Consider the following 25,439-nt stretch of genomic DNA (forward strand, 5'->3'; position numbering starts at 1 on the left):
GCCTCTGAGTGGGCATGGCCTTCTGAGAATTCCAGTATTTTCCTCCTTGGAGGTGGGAGACACCTCTCTCTGCTCACTCCCTTGAAGACTCTTCAAACAAGACTCAAGACTCACTCCCTGAGAGACATTCTACTGACAAGACCCACTGCACTACGCTGATAGACCCTGTGCCCTGGGAACTGGAGAAGCCACATGGAGACCCTGCCAGATGCTTACGCCACTGGACCCGTAAGACTTCCTTCCCACCCACTGGCCTGTAGTCTTCCTGCACTTGGCATCCTTGCATGTGCTGCATGGGTCTGAAGAGGGCTTTATAGATTGGTATGGGGCATATGGGCAAATATTGTACGTATGGGCTTGATCTGGACTGGGATGTTTTTTCAACAATCAACTGCTCTTATATATAAAGTCTTTCTTATACACACGAGTCTCCCCGGATTTGTTTCTTGTATACGCTAACATGGCTGTGAAATTGAAAAATTTAATAGAACAAGTGGGCTGTGTGTTGGGTTGCTAACCATAAGGTCAGCAGTTTGAAACCACAAGCTGCTCCTTGTGAGACAGATGAGGTTTCTGCTCTCATCGAGTTTGCCACTGAAACCCACAGGGGCAGTTCTACCCTGTCCTACAGAGGCACGAGTTGGCATCAACTGGATGGTGGGGAGTTTTGGGTTTGGTTTCTAGGAACCTCTAAGAATGGTGGTTTGCGTGGTTATGGTGCAGGAGAACCATGTCTCCTGCGGAGGGTGGATTTAGGGTCCTCGAGGTAGGGTGGCTCTGTCAATCAGGTCATAGCCAATGAGGCCTGGTGGCCACTTTTATCTGGAGGGCCCCCTGAGCTCCAGCCGTCCACATGCTCAAAGGAATTGGTGTCTGCACATCTTCTGAGGCCCTAATTAAGCCCAGACCCCAAGAACTCTGGGATTGTGGGGTAGAGGGCAGAGCCTGCGTCTCTGGGATCTGAGGGCCCCTGCCATCAGCATGGCGCCTGGCCACAGCATTTCTGAGCTGACCACTCCCTGGACTTGGCCCATCTTCATGCGGGTGGCCGAACATGAGCAGAGAAGCTCGGGTGCTATGTGCCCTGCTCCAGCAGGGGCAGAGCAGGCAGAGGGCTCCTGGGTTCGGGACCCTCGGTGGGGCTCTACAGCCCAGGAGTGGGAGGGCCTGGGCTGACCTGGCACTAGGACCTAACAAGAAGACACAGGGAAGATTGCAGATAGGAGGATTTAGGAAGCCAAGGTGAGCAGAGCCTTGTGTCTTGGTTCACAGAAGACGGCTGGAGGAGGAGAGGAGCCTTCAGGAACACCAAGGGCCAGGGGTGGGGTGGGCGCCAACGGCAGCCAAGCACTAACAGTGTGGGGATGGAGCAGCGTGGTGAGGACATGGCAGTGGGAGGTGTCTCCGCAAGGACGGGCTCGCTCTCAGGAGTCTTCTGTCGGAGTGCTGAGGTGTCAAGGTGCTCCAGGAATGGGTGGGCCAGACTTGGTAAGATTCTCCGAGAAGGCCAGAGTTTGGGAACTGGGGTTGAGAAGGATGGAGTTTGGGTGCCAGGGGCAAATGCCACCCTGAGATGTGCACGCAACAGGGGTCGGGCAGAAGCCATGACAGCAAGGAGATGCAGGTGCCATCTCCTGGCTCTATGGCAAGATGGAGGGCCTCGTGGGGAGCCGGGCTCGGGGCAGGGGAGAAGGTGGAGGTGTCTCGGTTCTCCAGAGGCTGTCCTGGGGCACACGTGCCAGACTGGAAAAGGATGGCCGTGACTGAATGGATGCAAGCTCAGAGCCAGTTGCGGGTGAGGGGAGGATGGTGCGAGACAGGCGACCTGGTTCAATGAGGGTTCCCCGGGGAGATGGAGCACAGGAGAGCTCAGGGCCCTCTAGGAGCTTAGGGGGTGGCGTCAGTCTCGGGGAGGGCCCAGCGATGGCTGGCATGCCGTCTGTCTACCGGACTCGGCTGCCACCGTCACACAGGTGTTTTCATTCTGGCAGTTCACCTGTGTCTGGGAGGCAGCTCACTGTAGCTGGGGACCGCAAATGTGAACGCCCAGCCCTGGAGGCCAGATAGTGGGAAGGGCAGCCTGGGCCGGACCGCGCAGTGGACAGATCGGCATGTCAGGCCTGCTGGTGGTGACCCGAGTAGGGCCTCACTGCAGTACAGGTTTGTCCCCAAGGCTTCGGTCCTCATCTCCGCAAGGTGAGAGTAAGAGGACCCGCCTGCGGGAGAGGAGGGTGCAGGAAGACGTGGAGACCCCGCCGCACAATGCCTCGGCCACTGCACATACTCAGTAAATGCTAGCTCTTTTACCATCCCCAACCCCACCCCCAAAGGATGCTGGCTCACTTCAAAACTATTCTCAGTGATTCCAGAGATCACACTTCACTTTACCTGTGTGTTTGTTGGGGGATATGGTAAATTATTCCAAATAGGCATATTTATACTTTAAAATACTTAGTTTATTTAAAAAAGCAACAAACCACATCAGCATAGTAAGAACTGCCACACAAAATTACTACCAACGACAAGCACGCCTATCAGTTTCAGTGTACATATTTAATCCCCATCAAAGACTTTTAATTTCCCTTGATACTTAAAAAAATGAAAATTGAGGCTATATAAAATTAAGCAGGAAAATATTAACATAAAAAATTAATTTTGCACAAGCAAGCCTGATCAAGCAGCTTAAACGATCACTGGAGTGCACGGTCCTCGAGAAGTCCTCCGGCGTCAACAGGAGGGCTACACAGAGGGTGCAGCACTCCGCGGGCACACCCCGTCTCGGCCACAGCCGAGGTGAGCGCACTGCGTGGGGGCATGCTCAGTTGTCTTCTGCATTCAGGGTTTCGGAAAACACCGAGGCAATCTATCTCTGGGTCAAACAGGAATAGGCGATGTTCAAGGGCCGGGCTACCATGGCTGTGTTTCTTCCCTTCTCTGAGGAGACCTGGAGTCACCACATGATGCCCATCTGTGTCCTCCCTGCTCACACCACCGTTTGTGGTGAGGAAACAGAAGCAGGAGGCCTGGTCCTCTCCGGAGACCCTCAGCTTGCTCTAATTCACAGTTATCAGAAGATCTAGAGAGACCAGGGGGACTGACTGTGTCCCAGACCACCCTAGAACAGGGCGGTGGGGGGTGGCATGGGTACGTTGGGTTTCTATTTTCACGGGTGGGGAGAGAGCAGGGGCTGTGGCAGTTCAGTCAAACCCTGGGCCCCGCCCCGCACAAGTTGGTAACCCAGGAGATGGAGACGGGTGTCCTGACGGCAGACAGAAACCGGAGCCTGCTGATGGGACCAGCAAGGGATGGTGCTTCTGCTGTCTGGATGCCGCCTGCAGGAGCACCAGCAACCCGAATCCCACCCAGTGTGAAACTGAAGTTTATTCCAGGTTAATTGCTTATCGTCACCAGAGGCATGGACATAATGTTTCAGTAGGAATTGGATACATTCAGAAAATGGTATATTGTCATAATCGATTCACAATGTTTCCCGGGCCCTGATAATTGTAACAGAGTCCGTCATAAACTACCCACACCAGGAAGACGCCGCGCCAGGGCACCATCACTGGCGCTCCCGTGTCCTCCCAGCTGGCAGCACCTTCGGGGCCTGGACGGGCAGCTGAGCGAAAGGCTTCCTGTGGGCTGAACCAGAGGGTGGTGCCGCCCTTCTCCGGCGTGAGATGAGGCCCCGTCCCCTCCACCCTGAGGAGTCTTTAAGCAGCAGCCTCTAAGAATTCTGAGGTGAACACAGCTTCTGCGTAGTCTTCACACACATCCTGAAGTTCAGCAGCCACGAACCCCAGCGCTTCATCTACCAGCTCGTCTGAAAAGCTGGAAGACAAACAGCACAGCTAAAGGGAGGGGAGCCGCTGCTGAGCGCAGCTGGGGACTCAACGACAGTCAATCCTGGCACAATCTAAATGGAGATCCAAGAGGCCAAAAATAGCCAAGCGTGCTCTGAAGGAGAACAACAAGGTGGGCAGACTTGCTCTCCCAGAGGCCGAGTCCTGGCTGCGGGACAAACCAGAGGCCTAGGACGGTCCTCACCCTGCAGACCTTTGAGACCAGGCCATCTGAAACCAAGGGCGATCCCAGTCTAGACCTGCTGTGGACATCCAGCCGATGCCGGGCAGAGGAGGGCAGGGGGTGCCTGCTGTGGGAGTGGGGCTCCAAATCAGTGCCCCCACCCGCTCCTCACATAAGACTTTTTTTTTTGTCACCCTCTGAACAGCCTGACTTGATATCCCTTAAATTCTTCAGTGTGTAATTCCTAAAAAAAAAAATTAAAAATGGAAAAAAGGGGCATTCTCCTAAAAACAGTCACGGTACAATGTAATTATCTCATCTTATCTACGGAATTTACTCAAATGTTTGCCAACTGTCCAAACAATGTCCTTTTCAGCCAAAGAAAGCGTCCTAATCTGGGATTTGATCCAGGACTCTCAGGTTGGATTTGGTTGCTAAGTCTCTTTGGACTGCTTTAATCTGGAATCATCTTTTTAGTCGTTCTTTATCTCTGTGCCCTCACTTTTCGGTTGTCTTGAAGAGCGGGTGGCCCTCACTCGGCCGGTGTGCTCCTTGGCACAGCATGCCGCCGCTTCGTTCCTTACTGGACCAGTGATTCCAACTTTCGTCACTCGGTGAATCAGCTAAGGTGATGTGGGAACGACTTCTCCCTTGCTAAGTTACAATTCTTTGTCATTAGTTTTATTAACTAAATGCCATGGTCATTCATTAGTTTACTGTCAACATTAATTTAAATTTGGGACTATAAATATCCGGTTGCCAATCAAATTCAGCTGGAATTACTGTGATGGCTGTCTAAGAATGGCGTCTGAATTCCACCATTCCTCCTACATCGAACGGTTGATGAAGCCTGTGCCGTCGAGGTTCATTCATTCATTCATTCCGATCAGGTCCGCTTAGAGAGCAAGCCTTGTGACAGGCCACAGCTTGTCATCTGTTAGTGCTAGTGCTCACGTGGACACTCAGACTGCTCCGGGGCTGTGGCCTGCTGACATGACCCTGTCACTCTCCGAGCACGTCCTTCCGGGACCTCTGATACCCTCCCGCCCCAGTGTTAACAAAAAGCTCACGGCCATCGAGTTGATGCCGACTCTCAGCCATCCTGTAGGCCCAGGTAGAACAGACCCTGTGGGTTTCTGAGACTGTAACTCTCTGATCACAGAAAGCCCCATCTTTAGTCCACGGAGCGGCCGCAGCGGTTTCAAACTGCTGACCCTGCAGTTCGCAGTCCCACTCACGATGAGTGCGCTTCCAGCGTTGGCACCGGCTCTCTCCAGAGGAGCGGGCTCGCTGCTGCTGGGACTCGGACACACTAAGCAGCACGCGGACACACTGACACCTCTCGACAAAAACCCCAAATCTGGAGGCCAAACCCATCGCCACTGAGGTGATTCTGAATCTCGGTGACCCTGAGTAGGGTTTACGAGGCTAGTGAACCTTTCTTCCACGTACTTCCCACTCCTGTCCAACACACAGGAGCCTAGCCTGCGCCAGGAAACGGAGCTCTCATTGTTCTCAGTACTGTTTATTTTGCCAATCAGTCCTAAAATACGGGAGCCCTGGTGGTGCCTCGGGCTAGGCACTGGGCTGCTCACTACGAGGTTGGCGGTTCAAACCCACCAGCTGCTCTTTGGGAGAGACTTTGGCTGTCTGCTCCTGGAAAGATTTACAGTCTTGGAAACTCTAAACAGGGCCTCTATGAATTAGAATCTACTCGATGGCAGTGGGTTTCGTGGCTAATATGAAGTAACTTTAGAATTGCTGGCCCACACGACAGTCAAACACACACACACACACACACACACACACAGAGTAACTAGAGTTCAATAGATGATGCGAGTTCTTCCTGTCCTCAGAGAGCACATAATCAAAATGTTGTGTTCCAATTACTTAAGACTCGTCTTTATCGAGCCCGTCAGGGTGCTTCTATTGTTTACTTGTAAAAAAGCTTGGTATTTCTGTTGTTTCCAATTTAGAGTTCCTGACTTTCTTGTGACTTAGGGGGACGTGCAAAGAACACTGCATGATTCAAAAGTCAGACTGACACATGGCACACAGTGTCCCTCTTCTGCCTTCTCTTTCCCTTCTATCCCACCCCCACCCTCGCTGGTGAGTTGTTTTGTGAATCTGACAGTCTGTCTGTAACGGGCACGATCAAGCAGCCCCCGGGTTACAAACGAAATCTGTCCCGGCCTCTCAGTCTGTGAGTGGACTTGGGGAAACACCGTGAACATGGTTTTTACTTTAGTGCAGAACAGGCCCAGCTTTGCAACGACTTCAAAGCTGAACGGGCAGCAAGCGACGGTGCCTGTGATGAAGTGTTTGCCCAACTAGGGGTTCATTTCAAAGGAGAGCAAGTTTACTTAACGTTAAAGGGCATGCATGTATGGTTAGCTGGAGTCCTATGTTCATAACCCAAGGGTGGCCCATACCACGGGTTTTCAACCACCTGTGTAAAGCCCCCCTGTAGAGTCCTTTTTGGTTTTACTGATACCCTGGATGTAACTCTAATCACGTTATGAGAGAGTTCTCGTTCTCTTCTTTCACCTCCCCACCCCCAAGTTCCATCCCTTCCTGTCGCTATGGACTCAGATGCTTCTACTAGTCCTTGAGTGCAAACCTTAGATGCCAAGAGGCACCTTTGACTTAAGCTCTAACATCAGCTGACACTTTCCACCATCCCAATGTAAGCACTTTAGAACACTAATTCCATTTACTTAATTCCTGACTTATATAATACTGCTGCTACCATGTGCTTTCACTTACATGCATGTGTGCACACACACACATACACACATGACCAGTAGTATGAGACCGTATTCATTTACTTATATGTGGGGGGGGGGTTTAAAAAAATCCAATTACACTTTTCCACAAACTCTTTAAATCCCCCTGCAATGGCCATTCTCCCTCCCCATGCCAGCCGATATTTCTGACCTTCACCTATCTTTCTGTGCAAAGAATTCAAAGACGAGGCTTTTTACTCCTGTAAAAAGTTACAGTCTCGGGAACCCAGAGGCAGTTAGTTCTACCTTGCCCCATTAGCCAGAGTAAAGGCAATGGCAGTGAGCTATTTGTTGGTAAAAAATGTTCCTCAGCTCTGTGTATAACTTCTCTTTCCTTTCCGTTTGCAATGTCTTTTCACTGAGTCCAGCAGTCCAGACTGAGAATTCTCTTCTTTCAGCACATTCACAGAGAATCCGGGGCAGCCAGCTTCCCTGGCTTCTGCTCCCCCAGCTAATTTTAAGATTTCTTCTTTGTCTCTATCAACAGGGTTGTCTGCCATCTTTTCACCGCGGAGAGACCCACGGTCCGTCCTCCTGATGTGCCGGGTCTATCCACTCAGTGGGTGACTGACGGGCCCTCCGTCTCCAGTCACTAACAGACAGCCTTTTGGGAAGCTCTTCCAATGCCCACCGTCCAGGCTCCTATTGTTCCCATGTAGGCAGGTGCTCCCTGGAGCAAGCTCCCAAGTTTTAAATATTTTCTCCTTCATGATTATTTTTGTTCTGTTGTTCCACTTTCTGAGAGATTAGCCTTTTTCTTTTGGATTCTTCTACTGAATTTACCGCACAGTGAATGTTCTAGGAACATTTTCATTTTTTAATTCTTTGAAAGTCTTCTTCTTTTAAAATAGCACCCTGTTCTTATTTCATGGTATAAAAGCTTTGCTTAGTTCTCTAAAAAATAAATTAAAAAAAAAATGCAAACCATTGTAGATGTTTAACTGACTGCCCGGATCATCTCTGCTTCCTCAGAGTGCTTTCCATCTGCTCTAAGAGCCTGCCTTGTCGTTCCCGGTTCCCGCTGGCTGTCTGCTCACTCAGCTGTCTGCTAAATTTAAGGCTGAGCATGCTAACCAGCAGCCCCGTTTTCAAACATCTGGGGCCTCCCTCTGCAGAGATGAGCGCGGCTCTCGCTTCAGCCCACTGAGGCTCTTGGCTTTCTCAAGTCCAAGCCAAACGCTGTTCATCTAACTGCTTGATGGCTTTCAAAACTGCATTGACATGTGCTGTCACTTAGGGTCGCACGGTTTTTACCGATGCTTTTAGTGACCTACGAGGAGCCTTCAATAAGTCCGTGGGAAAACGGAACACAAAAAACAAGGAAAGAATCTCCCCCTCTCGGCCTTCTGAAGTTTTCCTCGCACGGTAGGGTCTGGGCAGCCTGGGGATGGACAGGCAGCCAGTGGAACCCAAGACATACGGTCCAACGGTCCTGTGTAACCAGACCGCTCTAGACCTCAAGAGCCTGCTTTCATCCCCAGCGCCAGCACCTCAAGCCCTTCCTTTCCTGGCCACTCTGCCATCCCCGTCTGTGTCCAGGGCACGTCGTCAGTCCTCTCCTGCCTTTCGATGGACAGTGAGTTTTTGTTCATTTGTTTTTATGTTTTGTCTTCTCTTTCGGGCCTCATTGACCTTGAAGAAAGGTTCTCGGTGGTGAAGCGGGTCAAGTATTGGGCTGCTAACCCAAAGGTTGGCAGTTCAAAACCACCAGCCACTCCACAGGAGAAAGACAAGGCTAGTCTGCTTCCGCAGAGATCAAGGACAGGTCTCCTCTGCCTTGTAGGGTTGTTATGCGTTGGCATCGACCTGACGGCAGTGGGTACGTGACTTCTGGTTAAAGATGAGAGACTGAACAGAGTTGACTATCTGTGCTCCTGCCCACTAGCAGAAGGGAGAGAAACAGATCCACAAACCTACAGGGAAGGCAAAAAGGACACAAATACATGAGCTACATCCAAAGCTTCCGAAGAGGGCAGTAGATGGCAGAATCGTGACTGATTTGGCAGTACAGAGGACGATGGATAGAGGGAGCAGGAACCTAAGAGCCCAGAGAAGCCGATGCCAAAGGAAAACAAGTGGATCTGTCTCACAGAACATCTGCATGACTCAGGGAACCAGGGTCCTGGGAGCGATGGAGGGTGGAGAAGGTGGCGCTGTTCCTGCTGGAGTCACTGTGTTGGTTCTGACTCACACTGATCCCACGGACAACCGCACAAAACACGTCTGGCCCTGAGCCAGCGCTGTCCTCGAGCCTATTTTTGCAGCCACGTTTGCAATTCAGTTCAGGGAGGGTCATCTTCTTTCAGTGACTCTCTTTGCTTTTCAAAGAATAATGTCCTTCTCCAGGGACTGGTCTCTCCGATCACATGTCCAGAGTACGTGAGAGGAAGTCCTGCCATCCTCACTTTTAAAGAGCATTCGATCTGGCTAGACTTTTTCCAAGATGTATTTACTTGCTCTCCTGGCAGTCTATGCCTGCCAATATTCATTATCAACACCATCACCCACCTATGCATCAGTTATTCTGTCTTCTTTACTCACTGCCAGGTCTTGCATGCATACAAGGGAACTGACCCACAAGGCTTGGGCCAAGCATTCAAGGTGACAGCACTGCTATTTAACCATTTTAAAAGGTCCCGCGTAGCAGATTTGCCCAATGTAATGTATCGTTCGATCTGGTGACTGCTGTTTCTGTGGGTATTAATTGTAATTCAAGTAAAATGAACTTCTCAACAACGTCAATCTCTCGGTCTGCCATGGTGACGTGTAGGGATTTCTGTGGTCGCTGAGGTATGATCCATACCGAAGCCATCCTCTCCAGTCAGTCCTTCTCCCCTTTAAACAAGCGAGACTGTGTCCCTGCATGTCACAGGCTGTGAGTCTTCTTCCAATCTCAGGAAGAGACCATTGCGTCCTGGAAAATTTCTAAAACTTGGCTCAATGGAAAAATCTGCATATTTGTACTACCCTCTGAATCCTGATTTATCTAAAATTAGAGTATAGCCATATTTGGCTGATGGGAATGGGGGAAAGTAAGAGAATGGGGTGTGTGTGTGTGTGTGTGTGTGTGTGTGTGTGTGTGTGTGTGAGAGAGAGAGAGAGAGAGAGAGAGAGAGAGAGAGAGAGAGAGAGAGAGAGAGAGAAACTCAGAGTTTCATGCTTCAAATGTGAACAGAAAAGGTAAGGACCAGCAGCAGCGGAGGGAATGGAGCATGGCGGCCCCTGTGGAACACATCAGGCACGGCAGCCGTGAGAGAGCCCTTGAGAAATCATCTGCCTGTAGACCTTGATAAACATTCATTTTTAATGAGCTATTTTATTTGAGTAGATGAGAAAATGCGTAAGTAACAGCTGCAGACCTGGGCTGGGCTGAACCCACCACTGATGTGTGTGCAGGAGCAGACTTCAAAAGGTGAGGAACTGGCCACTCTAGCCTAATGCTTCCTGCTCCCGCCCCTGAGCCTCCTGCCTCTTCCCAGGATCCTTTGTCATTAAAGAAGGGTCCGTGCACATTCCTAACTAGTGACCCCCGAAGAAGTTCCAGTGGCCTCTACTGTACAAGCATGAAAAGATACAAGCCTCTCTTCCGAGTGTCTCATGCGTAAGAGGAGGCGAGGCCATGCTCACAGCAGCAGGATATGGTCTGGGGACTCCCCACTTCTCCCTTTCCCAGGGGAGGCGACCCTGGGAGGAGGTCTGCTGCTCCGGGATGCAAGGCCACCCCTCAGGGCTGTGTGTTCCTGATGGGACACAGCTCTCCCTCACAGTGACAGGAGAGCTGCCCTAACTGCATGCCCCAAACTGTCCCAGGGCTGCCAAGAGGGGGAGGTGGCTGAGGTCTCCCCACTCAGGTGTTGGAGACTAGTCTCCTGCATCTGAGGAAAAGTTGGCAGAGAAAGCCGAGTCACCAGCCTCAGAGCAAACCTTTGCCTTCCAGGGCCTGAATACATGACACAGCAGTCCCTGGACGGCACCAATGGTGAAGAGCTGGGCTGTGGACCGAAAGGCTGGCAGTTCAAACCCACCTGAAGGCACCTTGGGAGAGAGACCTGGCAATTCCCTTCCAGAAGACCTCCCCCTGACAACCCTATGGAATTCAGCTGCACTGACACATCGGGGCCTCCTTGTCAATCATGGTTGAGACCACGGCTAGTACTGCCCCCAGGTTGCCTGTATGCACACAATCTGGTACTCACTTTCTGGACAGACAAAGCAGAGGCAATGAATGACATAACCTTCTCCTGACCTTTCAGCGATCAGCCACGGGTTGAAGGAGCCGACGGCCTCGTGAGAGATCAGCCGGAGGTAGCGCTCAAAGCGACTGCAGTAGTCGCCGATGCTGTGCAGCATGGCCGGGGGGATGAAGAGGCGAGCCCGGCCCTCGATGGGCTGAAGGGAGAGGAGGGGCACCTCCCTTTTCTTCCCGCTCTCCTCCGTGCTCACACTGTCATCCAGGGAACTGGGAGCACAGAGAAGCGATGGCAGCAGTCACAACACTCGGTCAGCAAAGGCCGACTGTTTACTCACCTAGGGGCTTGAACCCGGCTCCCCCAGAACAAAGCTCAGCCTCCTCCAGCCACTTTCCCTCCACATGCTTCCCAAAGCCAACTTGGTGGCTCTATCAGTCCAGCCCACAATGCGATGCTTTCAATACCGACCGAGGGTTACTGAAAACCGACCAGCTGAAGATGCGGCTTACTCGATGCTCATTTTAGAAATCCTCGCATTTAGATGCATCTGATTTAGTTGAGGCACCTGGAGTTTGGTGAGCTCCTGCTTAAGACAATTCCTCCCTGCCTTGTGCAAACTGAAGGAACTCAACAAGTCAGGGAAGCCAGCCCCACTGCCACTTACTTGCCATTCAAAGGCCTCTCAAGCACAATGTTCACATCGGGGTCTCTGCGGGCGGCTGTCTTAGTGATCCTGATCGGATGAGGAGGCAGGGGCCGCTCAGTGAGTGCTGGGGCTTTCTGGTCTAGAAAAGGAGGCAAACAATGATTGCACAGAAAGAAATGCCCCCGCACCGACTAGCTAACGCTAATTAAAGCCCAGGAGCCCACAGGGCTGCTAACCACAAAGTCAGTAGTTCAAAACCACTAGCTACTCCATGGGACAAAAAAAAAAAAAAAGACGCTGCCCACTCCCATAAAGAATTACATTCTTGAAAACCCACAGGAGGCAGTTCTACCCTGTCCTATAAGGAGGCCGGAGTTGAAAATGACTCGGAGGCGAGTTTTTTATTTTGGAATTAATGCCCCATGGTGCTGTGGTTTAGGCGTTGAGCTACGATCGAAAGGGTCGAACCCACTAGGGAGAAAAGAATGAGGCTGTGACTGGCAGCAGAACTATGTCGGGTCGCTGACTCAGGAGCGACAACGGCAGTGGGCTTGGGTTTGATGATGTTCTAGCGGCCAATAACCGCCAAGAAAACGAACATACGGATCTCTGAGCAGTTAGCTAGTGAGTGGATCGATGGCCAGAAATGCTCTTGTTTTACACAAAAAGCTGCAGTAAAAAGTTACAAGTAAATAAAATAGAGGAGACTTGCTGCTAAGAAATACCTGAACGCCCTCAGCTGCCTCTGCTGGCTGTGGAGCCCCTGGGAGCAGCCGGCGCCAAGCCCTGCTGCCCTCCCGGGTTCTGTTAGGCCCCAGCCAGCATCCAGTCTCGAGCAGCTGAGCATGTTTTTAACCTCTGAATGGTTTGATTATGGAGCTGGAGCAAACCACCACACACCTGTGCACTTAATTAGCTGATTTAATTTGCCTGTGGGCGGTGCTGGGAAAACCTGCATGCGGACCGTCAAAACATTAATTTATTTACTCCACTGTGCCGGCTCGACAGCACGGCGGAGCCCTGGGTCATGGAGTCTTTTGAAACTAAGGCCAGTGTAGAGGGAGATTTGTCCTTCTCTGTAAGGCAAAGAGCACTCATGAGCCCAGCACCTTTTCCTGCCTCGCACTTACAAGCCCTGTGATTTCTTAGCATCCAACAGAAAGAACAGATGAAGTCGTTTTTGTTGAAATATTGGCCTGTGCACACGATCCAAGTGTTCGCCGCAGGGGCAGAGAAGAGATGACAGCGGGTAGAAAGGCCGAGCAAGGGCTCCCGGGACATCTGGCTTTGTGATGCCGTCAAACCTTCACCCACCAGGATTCACCGGAGTTAGAAACACCCCAAACGCACTTCAGCACTCCATGCTCGGACAGGTTCCTTTGACGTGCACAGCTAATGCTACGCAGAGCTACAGACGGTGAGCAGTAACTGAACTTGTCCGGAGGGAACCAGGGGCAGTGAGCACAGAGAGCCTGTCTGCAGGCGTCCTCTAACCTAACGCGGGGCTAAGGGTCAGACCACCATTTCTCTTCACCTCGCTATAAAATGAATGCACACCAAAGGCACGCTGAAATGCCCGCTGCTTCATTCACAATAGTGAGAAGGGCCCACCCAGTGGGGAGTGAGATGACACACAGACCGAGTATGAAAAACTCTCTCAAGAGGCCGGTACCTTGGCGTAGCCGGGGGAGCTAAGGCATCTCCACAAGCAGCTCTACACACAGTGGGACACGCCCGAGGGCTGTGCATGTTTATACACAAGAAAAGGGAGGTAAGACCCTTCAGGGTCAAGGAAAGCTTGTCGCTGCAGCATCATGAGGCGGGAAATGGCCTCATCTTTAGGTGAAGATGAAAACGGCATCAGAGTAGCATTGGGGGTGGGGTGGGGGCGGAAGGGGCGGTGAGAGGGGACAATAAGAACAAAAGACAGGACTTGGAAATGACATGCAGGGGGCATGGCAGTATCACGGTTCAGATGGCTCATCATGCTGTCAAAATCCACCACTTTCCAGAAGATGATACCCCAGATGCGCATTTTCAAAATAAAAATGCGTCCTTGTAAACTCACAATCTCCTCTCCATCTCTTTTTAAGTCTGGTATTCATAGTACTTGCATTCCGTTAGAACTCAACCTGATTTTCCTCTCTGCTTGGGAGAGCGGGGGTTGGTGAAAAAGAGGGCGGCTCTGGGTGAGAGGGAGTGCCACAGCGCTGCAGCCTTGGGCCCAAACATAGGAACAACCGAGAGCACGGCACCTGGACTGGCCGTGCTCCGTCCAGCCATCACCACTGCTCGTCACTGCTCAACGGCCCGTATGTGAGGACGTGGTGCTCTGTGAGGCTGGAAGCAGTGCTGAGGGCACTTTAAATACCAGCAGGGCCACCCCTGGTGGACAGGCTTCAGCAACGCCACCAGATTGTTTATAACAGACTCGGCAGAGGGCCTGGCAGCCTGCTTGTGAAAAGTCCGCTTGTTGGGGAGAGTTGGGTTGGCTGACCCCAGAGCTAGAGCCTTTGGGTCGAAATTTAGTGAACACCTAATTGGCAGAGTTAAAAAAAAAAAAAAACCTTTGTAATACTTTTCTCAAGACAGCAGCCAGGCTGTGGGGCTAAGGGCCAGAGAGAGGCTTGCTTGTGAGCACTGATGAGAAGAGACTGTCCTAACTAAAGCACTGTATCCCGAGAGTTCCTGATCTTGAATTATAATCAGCTAATTCCCTAATAATCTCTAACCATAAATATTATCTATGAGTTCTTTGTGGCCACTGCAAGGAATGACTGAACCCAGAACACAAGTACAGAGTGCCATGGGAGGGATGGTTGGTGTCAGAATGGGTGGAGATGCAGGAATTTCTGACCTGTGTCATGGGAATCAGCCTTAGGATGTTCATTTTAATTCTCCTTCATCCTTGTGAAGTCAGAGGTCAGATGCTGCCCCCATGCTCCATTTGGTTTGGTGAAGGGCTATTTTTTTTAATTAGTTGAGATTTAATACATCTATCATCATTCTATATTTCAATCACGTCAAGTAGAATGTGTAATTGCTACCACAATCAGTTTCCAAATACTCTTTTTCTTCATAGACTCCTTGACATCGTGTCCTTTTACCCCATGTCATTTTTATGCTCTTGAGTGTAGAAACTTGCTCTTACATGGAGAGCAGCTAAAGCAAAGTGAAGACGCGAACAAGTCAAAGAGCCGAGCACAGGCTGCAAAGGGAAGTTCAAGAAAGCAAAGCATTCTACAGAAATGTACAAACTAGAGTTCCTAACAGGGAGAACATGCCGAGTATTTCCCCAGATGGGAGAAAGGGAGAAGAAACTCAAGCCTGGAGTTCCAACATGGAAGGCTCCTGTGGACTAAACAGTCCACGACGGAGGAAGCCTCAAAAGGAGATGGAAGGAGTGTAGTCACTGGACCAGAAAGAACTAGTCCGCATCGCACCATTCCAGGAGACAGCATTCAATCCAGACCGACGATCCATCTCGAAGGAAGACACCCGGGCTGCGCCGCAGGCACTGGTGGAAAACAAAGCTCTGGGATTTGGCAGAATCACAACTGAGATGTTTCAACAAAAGGGTGTAATGCGGGAAGTGCACACTTGTCCATGCCGAGCTCGGAGGAGAGAGTCCCTGGCCAACCAACCAACTGGAAGAGATCCACATTATGCCTAGGCCAAAGGAAGGTGAGCCCGGGGAATGCAGAACTTATCCACTGAAATTATATCTATATGTCACACACACACAAGTTTTCCCCAAGGTTATGTCAGAAATTGTTGCAGCACCGCACTGAGCAGGAACTGCTAGAAATCCAAGCCGGATTCAGAAGAAGGCATGAAACAAGGGCGATCGTGGCTGAAATCAGAGAAGACCAGGAAGATGTTGAGCTGTGTTTCTCGACTCTGCAGAGGCATTCAGCTGCGCAGACGGTAACAAACTCTGCATGCCGCTGTGAGGAACAGGAACCCCGGAACGTTTCACCGTGCTTGTGCAAAACCTGTACGTACATGCAGAGTTGCTCAAAGCTGAGACTTTATCTGACGCACTCTGGACGCGTTACCATGTTTCCAAAGAGAGGGCCGTGAAAAAGAGCAAGACCCTCAGCAAGATGGGGCGTCGACGCTGGGGTCAAATGCAGCAGTGACGGCAAAGACAGCGCGCCACCAGCCGCCGCGGCTCCTCTGTCGCACGCAAGGGTCTCGAGGAGTCAGAGGCCCCACAACAGCGCTGACCAGCCTTTTACTGAACAAGGGAGTAACTGATAAGCAGGTCTGTCTCACTCGTCCCACTCAAACGGGTGATAGCGTAGCAGCTGCAGTCAAATACATATGCATGATTGTTTTTTTAAAGTGGGAAAAAAATAAAAGAGCTCAACCACCGCCTCAAACCCTACACCTTAAACCCCACACAGATCACAGACTTAAGCACTGAAGCTAAAACCATAGAGAGGAACATGTCTGCTCAATTTGGGGCACGGAAACGTTTCTTAGATCACAGACAAAAAATAACGTTAATACACAGATAGAATTTCAAATGTCTACTTCAGACATCTTTGAGGAAAGTAAACAGGTGAGCCACAGATGGGGGAGTCTTTATAAAACATCTGTCTGACTAGGTGAGCGATTGCCAGGGGCTGGGGCATGATGCAGGGACTTCTGCTGGGGCGATGAAAATGTTCTCAATACAGCAGTACCGGTTTTACAACTCTGAGGATCAACTAAAAATCACTGCATCGTGTAGTTTGAAAGGGTGAATCCCCTGACATATGAGTTACCTATCTATAGACTATTGTTAAAATGAACAATAAAACACTTGTATCACCCTAAGGGCTTACACTCAGAACACAAAGAATTCATTAACATGCCATCCCGTCAGGTTCTGAGCACTGCCAGTGATCAAGGAAGCTAAGGGAAAGCCACAGCACGGTACTCTCCCAGCCCCACCTGACGCTGCACGGACCCGCCGCCACCAACATGGGACCGCCATGTCAGGAAAGGGCGCGACAGCTTCTTGGACAGTTACCCATACCATCTACCCAATGACTGGGAAAGTCTACTGGTAGGTACTTAATCAGGAGGAAGAGAACATGTCCATACTTGAATATATGCACAACAGCCCCAAGCTGGAAATAACCAAATGTGTGCCCACCACAGGCGAATGGGCAAACTCGCCGTGGCAGAGTCCTCCGATGGAAAACTGCTCAGCAGTAAATGAAGGCACGAGTGGCTGATTCGAGTGGGGTAGGTGGAATAGTGGTTACCCCCCCACACACCCCAGTGGTCCACATCGTCATCTCCAGAGCCTGCGACGGTTACCTCAAGGAAGGTGTGGATTTCAAGGTGGGGAGAGGATCCTGTGTTAGCCTGTGGGCCCTCTAAAAATGACCACCAGCACCCTGACAACAGGCAGGCAGAGGGAGATTTGACTTCAGAAAAAGATGTGTGAAAATGGAAGTGGGGGGTCTGAGCAATGCGGCCACAAGCCAAGGAATGCCACCAGCCTGGGAAGCTGGAAGACACACGAAGCAAAGCCTCCTCTGGAGGTCCCAGGAGGAACCAGCCCTACCAATGCCGTGACTGTAGTTCAGGTACGACTCACTTCAGACTCTGGCCTCAGAGCTGTCGCAGGAACCATGGGTTGTTTTAAGTCAATAAATCTGTGGCAATTCTCTACAGCAGCAGGAATCTAAGATGACGAGGAGCACATGCATGCAGCTACAACTAGAACACAGGACAGACATGAGACTCACACCAGACCCACTGCCACATAGCCAACTCTCACTCCGAGAAACCCTGCATGGCCGGGCAGAGCTGCCCCTGAGGGGTTCTCAGACTGCCAACCTTCATGGGAGCGGGGAGACTCCACTTTCTCCATGGAGTAGTTGGTGCGTTAGAACTGCTGACCTCGCGGACAGGAGCCCAATGCTTAACCCACTGTGCCACGAGGCTCCTGAGTGTTTAACACACAGGCTGTAAGATAGAATGCTGAAGGAAAGAGGCCTTAGACAAAGAAGTACATTCATACGACTGCATTTAAATGCAATTCTAAAACAGAAAAAGTAATATATAGATATTATATAGTGGAACAAAACAGGTCGCCCATCTTTGTCCCACCATATATATTTGATTTTCTGTTCTAGAGAGTGGCACGAGGCAACTCTCTGAGGTTCTGTATCCTGGTAGGGGGTTGGGTTAGTAAAGGTGTATGCATTTGTCAAAATCCACGGAATGACAGCAGTTCAGATTTGGGCCATTTATTATGTAAATTTATCTCCAAAGAACAAGAACCCTTAGTAAATATTAAACTCTAAGTCCTGATGTACACGCTGCGGTGTTTTTGGATGACGTCTCTCTGCGATGCACCGAGAAGTGAGGTGCATCCGTGGGAAACACACAATGAGGCAGAGTGAGCAGAATGTTGGCTGTCGGATGTCAAAAGTGGGTGTCTGGATGTGTCGGCCACAGTGTAGGTCTGAAATGTTCCGAATACAATTAGGGAGCGAACGGGAGACACACTCACCTTTTGCTTCCTGCATCAAAACACGAGGGTCCGAGTACACAAACGTATTGTATCGCTGGCGAACTGTCTCCTGGTATTTCTTAAAAACAAGCAACAAACAAGGTTCATTACAAACTAGAACACTCAAGGATTTAAGAATTTTAGCACGTTATTTTAACAAAAGTCAAGGAATGGTATAGAAGCAGGCCGCTGCCAGGACAGGAAATGATTGGTTCCTGAGATAAAGCCTACAGCACAGCAGTCATCTAGATTGGCTCTGACCACTGGAACTTGCTGAGATCACAGAAACGTCCTCTATCTTCCCTGTCCTGCAGGTTTCTGCTGACTATCTGCCAACTGCAAGCCATGCATTACCTGCACACAAGGCTGCCCAGCCCTGTACCACCTGGATGCCTCTGGCTTCTTACCCGGGGGTGCAGAGAATCTTCTGTAGTGAGCTGCAGGGTTCGAATTGGCTTATCTTTAAAGCTGATTGGTAGGCCGGCCTTCCTTGTGAATCTGCTGGTAGTGAAGGCACTAGCGGCAGAGCGTCCAACATCACAGCACCACACACGCTCCCACAGCACAACCACCTGCCGATGGTCGTGGGTCCAATACTGGAGTAACTAACTCCTGACCACTGAAAACGGGAAGACTGTATTTGAGGAACTACATGTAATTTTAATGAACTTTAAATAGCCACAAATGACTACCAATTGCCATTGAGTCAATCCAATCCAATCCACATAAACTCTACATTGTTATGGGGACAGTTAGCCTCAACTTTCTCCAGAGCAGCAGCTGGTGAGTTTGAGCAATTGACTCTGAGCCACACCAGGGTCCTTTGTGCCCAAAGCCAAACCCACTGCCATTGAGTTGATTTGGACTCATCACCCCTACATAGTATAAGTTCCTAAACTTAGAATAGTGTTCTATAGGTTCTCTGAGGCTGGGGGAGCAGAAAGCCTCATCTTGCTCCTGAGTGGATTTGAACCACCAACTCTACCATTAGCAACCCAACACCTAACCTGCAGGGCCACCAGGGTCCTTTAAAGATGACTAGTAGCAGCTATTTTCGGATAGTACCATCTAGACAGATATTCCTAAGAAAGGGAAATCCACCACAAACCTAGAACAAGCTGCACAGCTTTAAATTGCCGAAATCTAACAAAAACAAAAAATTATCCTTGATGTTGCTAGCTCACTGCAAGGATGGTATACTTTAATTATATGGTGAGGTTGGTTATCAGGAAACTGCTGAATTGGGTGTCTGGAAATCTGGATTCTCAACCCACTTCTGCTAGGAATCCTTTTATGGTAATTTATTCCCTGATTGTGTCTCAAGTCCCTGCTTTAAATAATCCAGGGGTTAGACAGGATATATGACCTAAGGTATAAAATTTAAAGAAAGAAGCATTCTAAAAGCAGTAGCTTATAATGAGGGGGCACCCCCCAAAAAACTGGAATTGTGCTGGGTGGAGCTGAGTTTTCATAGTATGCATTTTTCCGCTAGGCAAGCACTAGGCAACCCGCTCGGAGTTCGTGCACCCAGTGGGAAGGTTCTCACTGGCCACAGTGAATTATTTCATAAGAGCAGTTCCACTTGATCATCTTTTGTGATGGCCGATTTAAGAGAACAGCATGTGGCTGTGAAATTTTGTTTCCTGCTTGAGAAAAATGCTGCAGAAACTGTTGTGATGTTGAACACAGCTTACAAGGACAGCACTATGGGGAAAACTCAAGTGTACGAGTGGCTTTCTCATTTCAAAAAGGTGAAATGTCGACCGATGAGAAGCCTCATTCTGGACGTCCGTCAACTTCCTGAAAGGATGAAAATGTGGACTCCTAGTGATTGGGCATTCATTCGTTCCACCAGGTCAGATTGTTAATCAAGCTTTCTACTTAGAGGTTCTGAAAAGATTGTGTCATAGTAGGCGACAAAAAAGGACTGCTTTAAGGCAGATGGGGGAACTGGTTCTGCCACGACAATGCACCTGCTCACACAGCCATCTCAGTGCACCAGTTTTTGGCGAAAAACAGCATGCCTCTCTTGCCCCAAACACTTACTCACCTGACCTCGCTCCGTGCCACATTTTTTTGTTTCCATGAAGGAAGAGGGACATGAAATGACAGCAATTTGATGACATAAAAGATACGAAGAAAAAAAAATGAGGGAGGTGCTGTCAGCCATCTAAAGAGATGAGTTTGAAAAATGTTTCCAAGAATGGAATAGAAGATCTGACAAATGTATTAAGTGTAATGGAGAGTACTTGGAAAGTGATAAAGTTGTTTTATAAAAAAAATTAAATACATAGGTTTGGGGTGTGGGGGAAGATGCAGGTTTTTTTTGGGGGGGGTACCTCTCATATATTAGGCAAGGTAGAATTCTCTGTGATTTTTGAAAAATGTACTTTATCTTTGTCCGCAGCAGAGAGAGATGAGAATGGAAGATGTATGGACTCAGGGAACACATGGCTTCAGCCTGCATGGCCACTCTGAAAGGAATTACATTAGAAGCTCCTGGATCGAAGAGGAGAAAATGTGGAATAAAACCCAAACTCATAAAAAGAGACGGACGGAACCCTCATGACTGCGGCCCTTCTGCACCTTCAGGCCTGTGGGCAACACAAAAGGGCCCTGAGGAGGATGACGACCACCGGGAAGGGAGCCCTCCATACACGGTCAACCGCCTGGGGTCACAAGGGCAGAATGTGCTGAAGGACGAAGCCCAGCAGGCAGGAAAGGGGGAGAGGGGACAAGCGGTTCCCCCGGTGGGAATGCAAACAAAAGGTGTGCATGTTTGATGTGCTCTGTAAGCCTTCACCCCCCTCACAAGAAAAAGTGCTTTAAAAGGTATGCTCCCGGAGAAGAAGCAGCGACTTGCAAACCAGCTGATGAAATGCCTCCGCTCCCTTTTGCGGGGCCAGGTCTCGGACCATAGTTGGGTTCCTACCGATGGGAACAAGGGAGACTAATAATGACCATCTACAGAATTATGTCTCAGTCGTCTTAGTACTTTCTATCCCATTTTCTCCTTAAAGACAGTGACTTTTCCACGCCGGGCACTTAGCTGGCAGTGGAGCTGGGCTCACAGCCAAGACTGTGAGACTGACTGCTGGCTGAGCTCGATGGACGCATGAGGAGAAGCGGGAATCAGCACAAGCCTTACCTCCATCTCGTGCATTCGGAGCATCATGGTCTCCAGGGCTGGAGCGTCCTTGCTGTCCTCCAAGAGCTTAGTGAGGGTCCCAGCCCACAGCGTGTGAGTGGACTCTTCCGGAGCATCATCCAGCAGACGCACATGACTGCACTCAGAGTCAAGAGGCAAAGGCTACAAAACACGGGCAGGGGTGGGACAGAGCCAACAGACACACTGAGTAATCATTGCTGGGCAGGCAGTGAACCAACCGTGCAGTGCTTCGACTGGCCCAACTGTGACACGGAAACAAACCTTTCCTAAAGCAGCAGGTAGCAAAAGCAACGGGCACAACTACAACAGTCAGGTAAATGGAACATGGTGTGACGGGCCATTTTCCTTGGTGCCAAATGGAGGCAATACTAGCGGCTCTGAGAGTTGAACGATTCTCCCAAAGACAAAGTGCTCCCCAAATCAGCACTGTCAGGGTTCAAGAATCACCTCTACATGTTTTGCCAGCTGGGAAATCAGGGTTCCTATGGCTGCACACAGGGTAACGTCCGGCATTACACAGGCCACATACGGCAGAGTACCTACACATTCTCTCCTGGGTCACTGCTTTGGTCAAGACGTCTATTCATAGAGCCAATGAAACGATTTACACCAAACAAACAAAAAACCGCCTATGTCATAATCCTTTTGAAACTTCCTACAGATAACCTGAGGATGCTGCGGCAGCCTACTTTCACCTTGTGTCCTTTACCTCCCCAGAGTACCTTACAGCTTGCAAAGCATGCGCACATGCCTGATCTTTCTCTTGACTCTATTACATGTCTCCATGTGCTCTGAAGGCGTGTGTAAAGGCCTGCTGGGAAATGATCATCGCAGGCTCTGGAATGAGACACTGCAGGGATGAAAGCTTGGCCCTGCCCACTGATGAAAGTTTGGCCCTGCCACCTCAGGTCTGTTACTTAACCCCTCTGGACTCCAAGCTTCTCGTCTGTAATACAGAAATGACCATCATACATGTCAGAGTGGCAAGGATTCCACGGGAGCTAGCATACCACAGGGTACTTAGTACAGTGTTTAACATGAAATCAAAGACTTGATGAATGGTCACATCTATAGCAATTAAAAACATCTTTTTAACTGTTCACAGAGTCAAATATACTAACGGCCAACAAAAAGATGAAAAAGAGGCTCTGCCTTAGTCCAAGTTAAAAAATTTAAAAACCCAACACAATTACAAAAAAAATCCAGAGGCGACTTAGAGAATACAAATCTAATTAATTATGGAGACTGTGTGTATTACTTTCCAGTTTTATAGAATGGAATACCAATAATATACTATGCATCATTAAAAAAAGACTAAAGAACATCTGATGTGCTAAGGGTGCCCTGGTGGCACTGTTGGGTAAGCATTGGACTATAAGCCCCAGGTTGGCGGTTCAAGCCCACCAGCCACTCCTCAGGATACAGGTGAGGCTGTCTGCTCCCATAAAAATGTGTGCGGCCTTGAAAACCCTAGGTAGGGTTGCTGTGGACCAGAACCCACTCGGCAGGGGTGGGTTTGGTGCTGATTCACATTAACGTGCTGAGAATAGAGTGTCTCAGTGGCACACACTGTTACGTGTTCAACTATTAGCCCCACAGCCAGTGCTTCGAACACACGCCGAGGGAAATTCCGCACAAGCACGCCTGGAGATCTGCTCCCAAGGTCACAGCCTTGCAAACGTGGGACTGTCATGAGTCAGAAATGACTCAACAGGAACTTTGGGAAGGCTGCCAAAATACAAGATAAAGGAAAAAGTTGGATCCAGAAATAGTGTGTGGGCCCTGTTTCGCCTCATCCCTTTTCTCAATGTTTTGGCCATGTACATGCATAACCTCACAAAGTTGAGAAACTAGAACATTTTGAAAAACATTTCTTGTGCAGGCCTGCTTATGGCCAAGAGCAGCAGCAAGAGCGACAGCCGAGGGCCGTTGGCAGGCTTTTCGGACCCTTGTCGTACTGACCAAAAGGATGGCGCTATGCTGTCTGACCCAGGTGCAAACAGGGTGTGACAGCGGGCCTGTTCTTCTGCATGGAGGGAAACATGCTCCCTGGTTGTGGCGTGCTGCATGAAACACCAAACCACAGCACACTTGAATGAACTATAGCTCGCAGCTCCCAGTCTTCAGTGCCTCCCCCCCATGAGCTTCTGACCATCACCAAGATCGTGAAACTGCTGCAGCAGAACCCCACTTACAGGTAAAATGAGGATAAAATCTTGAAGTCGACATTCTTCCTGTCCCTGGGCTAGAAGAGCCAGCGGCCAGCAACTGGTCCTCCCCACCCCCCGCCATCCCCAGGCCCCGACAAGCAGGCCACCAGGGAAGAGCAAGAGGAAGCACAACGATGGGTGGTTTTGCCATTCTCAAATGTTTCCCTTTTTCTTCCTCTCTGCTGGGCCACATACCAGTCATGCTATCAGGCCCTGGAAACAAGCTTGCCTCGCAAGAACTACAAGGCCCGAGGCAGAAAGGAAACTAGGGCCCAAACAAGGGTGCACAGACAGGGCTGCTGTTCCTCGGGGCCCCCCTCGGTGTTCCACGGAGACACACAGAGGCTGTCTGGGCGCTGATCTAAGTCCCCAAGTGCCTGCACCCTGTGAGAATGGCGGACAAGGCACAGAATTCCCACCCGGGAGCAGGGGCATCCCGAGACGCTCTCTGCATGACAGAAGACACGAGCGTGTAACGCTATCATGTCAACCCAGAGTATCGACGAATGAAATCCCACGGCACACACACCTCCTCTGCAGGCTGGCCGGCTGCTGTACTTGCTGACGGATGGTTCTCAAAATGGGTATTTGTGTCCAGAGAAGAACGGACTCTCTGTTAAGACAGACCAATATGTTAGTGGGTGATAAGAACATACAAATGAATCTGGCAACCAGAACAGTGTCAGCGTGAAAGCAGTCATCAGCATCAGCGACGCTGGGCTGTTTGCAGCAAAGCCAAACACTGTTCGTCAGTAGACACATGAATGCCATGTGCCGACTTTGGCTTTCTGCCCCTTTTACTTTTGTTTTTAATCATTTTATTGGGGACACGTACAACGCTTATCACAATCCATACATACATCTATTGTGTCAAGCAGATTTGTACATTTGTTGCCATCATCATTCTCAAAACATTGCTTTCTGCTTAGAGCCCTTGGTATGAGCTCGTTTTCCCCTCCCTCCCTCATGAACCCTCGATAATTTACAAATTATTATTTTGTTACATCTTACACTGTCCGACGTGTCCCTTCACCCACTTTTCTGTTGTCCATCCCCCAGGGAGCAGGTTATATATAGATCCTTGTAATCGGTTCCCCCTTTCTATCCCACCTTCCCTCTATCCTCCCAGGATCACCACTCTCAGCACTGGTCCTGAAGGGATTATCCGTCCTGGATTCCCTGTGTTTCCAGTTCCTATCTGTTCCAGTGTACATCCTCTGGTCTAGCCAGATTTGTAAGGTAGAATTGGGATCATGTTAGTGGGGGAGGGGAGGAAGCATTTAGGAACTAGAGGAAAGTTGTATGTTTCATCGTTGCTACACTGCACCCTGACTGTCAGGCTCATCTCCTCCCCGAGACCCTTCTGTAGGGGGATGTCCAGTTGCCTACAGATGGGTCCTGGGTCCCCAGTCCGCACTCCTCCTCATTCACAATGATAGGATTTTTTGTTCTTTGATGCCTGATAATGGATTCTGCCCCTTTTCTTTGTTGTCAGGACAGCTTGTGTTTTCACCTAAGTCACTCAACTTTTCTGCTCGAGTTTTCTCGCTGATAAAACGAAGAGCTGCTGCGTTCCATCTCTAAGAGCCACGCCAGTTCTACACTCCAGAGGGCTCCGTGGACGCAGACGGTCATTTCACAGCAGTTCAATGAAAAGCAGGCGGGTTAATCCCACCAGCTGCTCCTCGGGAGAAAGATGAGGCTGTCTGCCCCATGAAGACTGACACTGCGGGAACCACTAAGAAGCCGCTCCACTCTCTCCTAGAGGGTCGCTCTGGGTCCACCGTGAACGGACAGCAGCGGCTTGGGTTTGTTTTTCTGGTCGACTAAAAACACCAACATTCAGGGGCCTACTCCGGGACCCAGACACCATTATTTTCATTTAAGAGTATAAT

At 49.9% G+C, this 25,439-nt stretch overlaps 1 protein-coding gene across 4 annotated transcripts in view; it reads right to left on the reverse strand.

Moving 5' to 3' along the window:
- Positions 1–2,475: 2,475 nt before the first annotated feature.
- The window catches only part of KIAA0753 (KIAA0753 ortholog), a 62,710-nt gene continuing 39,746 nt past the window's right edge, over positions 2,476–25,439 (reverse strand). For all 4 annotated transcript variants that reach the window (XM_075561151.1, XM_075561154.1, XM_075561150.1 and 1 more), the window contains 6 exons: positions 24,074–24,157; positions 21,314–21,475; positions 18,166–18,244; positions 11,667–11,787; positions 11,059–11,271; positions 2,476–3,831 (listed from right to left, as the gene is read on the reverse strand). In XM_075561151.1, the coding sequence (XP_075417266.1) occupies positions 3,714–3,831; positions 11,059–11,271; positions 11,667–11,787; positions 18,166–18,244; positions 21,314–21,475; positions 24,074–24,157 (777 nt within the window). In that variant the 3' untranslated portion in view covers positions 2,476–3,713. The remainder of the gene's footprint in view (positions 3,832–11,058; positions 11,272–11,666; positions 11,788–18,165; positions 18,245–21,313; positions 21,476–24,073; positions 24,158–25,439) is intronic.

Source organism: Tenrec ecaudatus, chromosome 10 (genome assembly GCF_050624435.1).
Source record: "Tenrec ecaudatus isolate mTenEca1 chromosome 10, mTenEca1.hap1, whole genome shotgun sequence".
Classification (NCBI taxonomy): domain Eukaryota; kingdom Metazoa; phylum Chordata; class Mammalia; order Afrosoricida; family Tenrecidae; genus Tenrec; species Tenrec ecaudatus.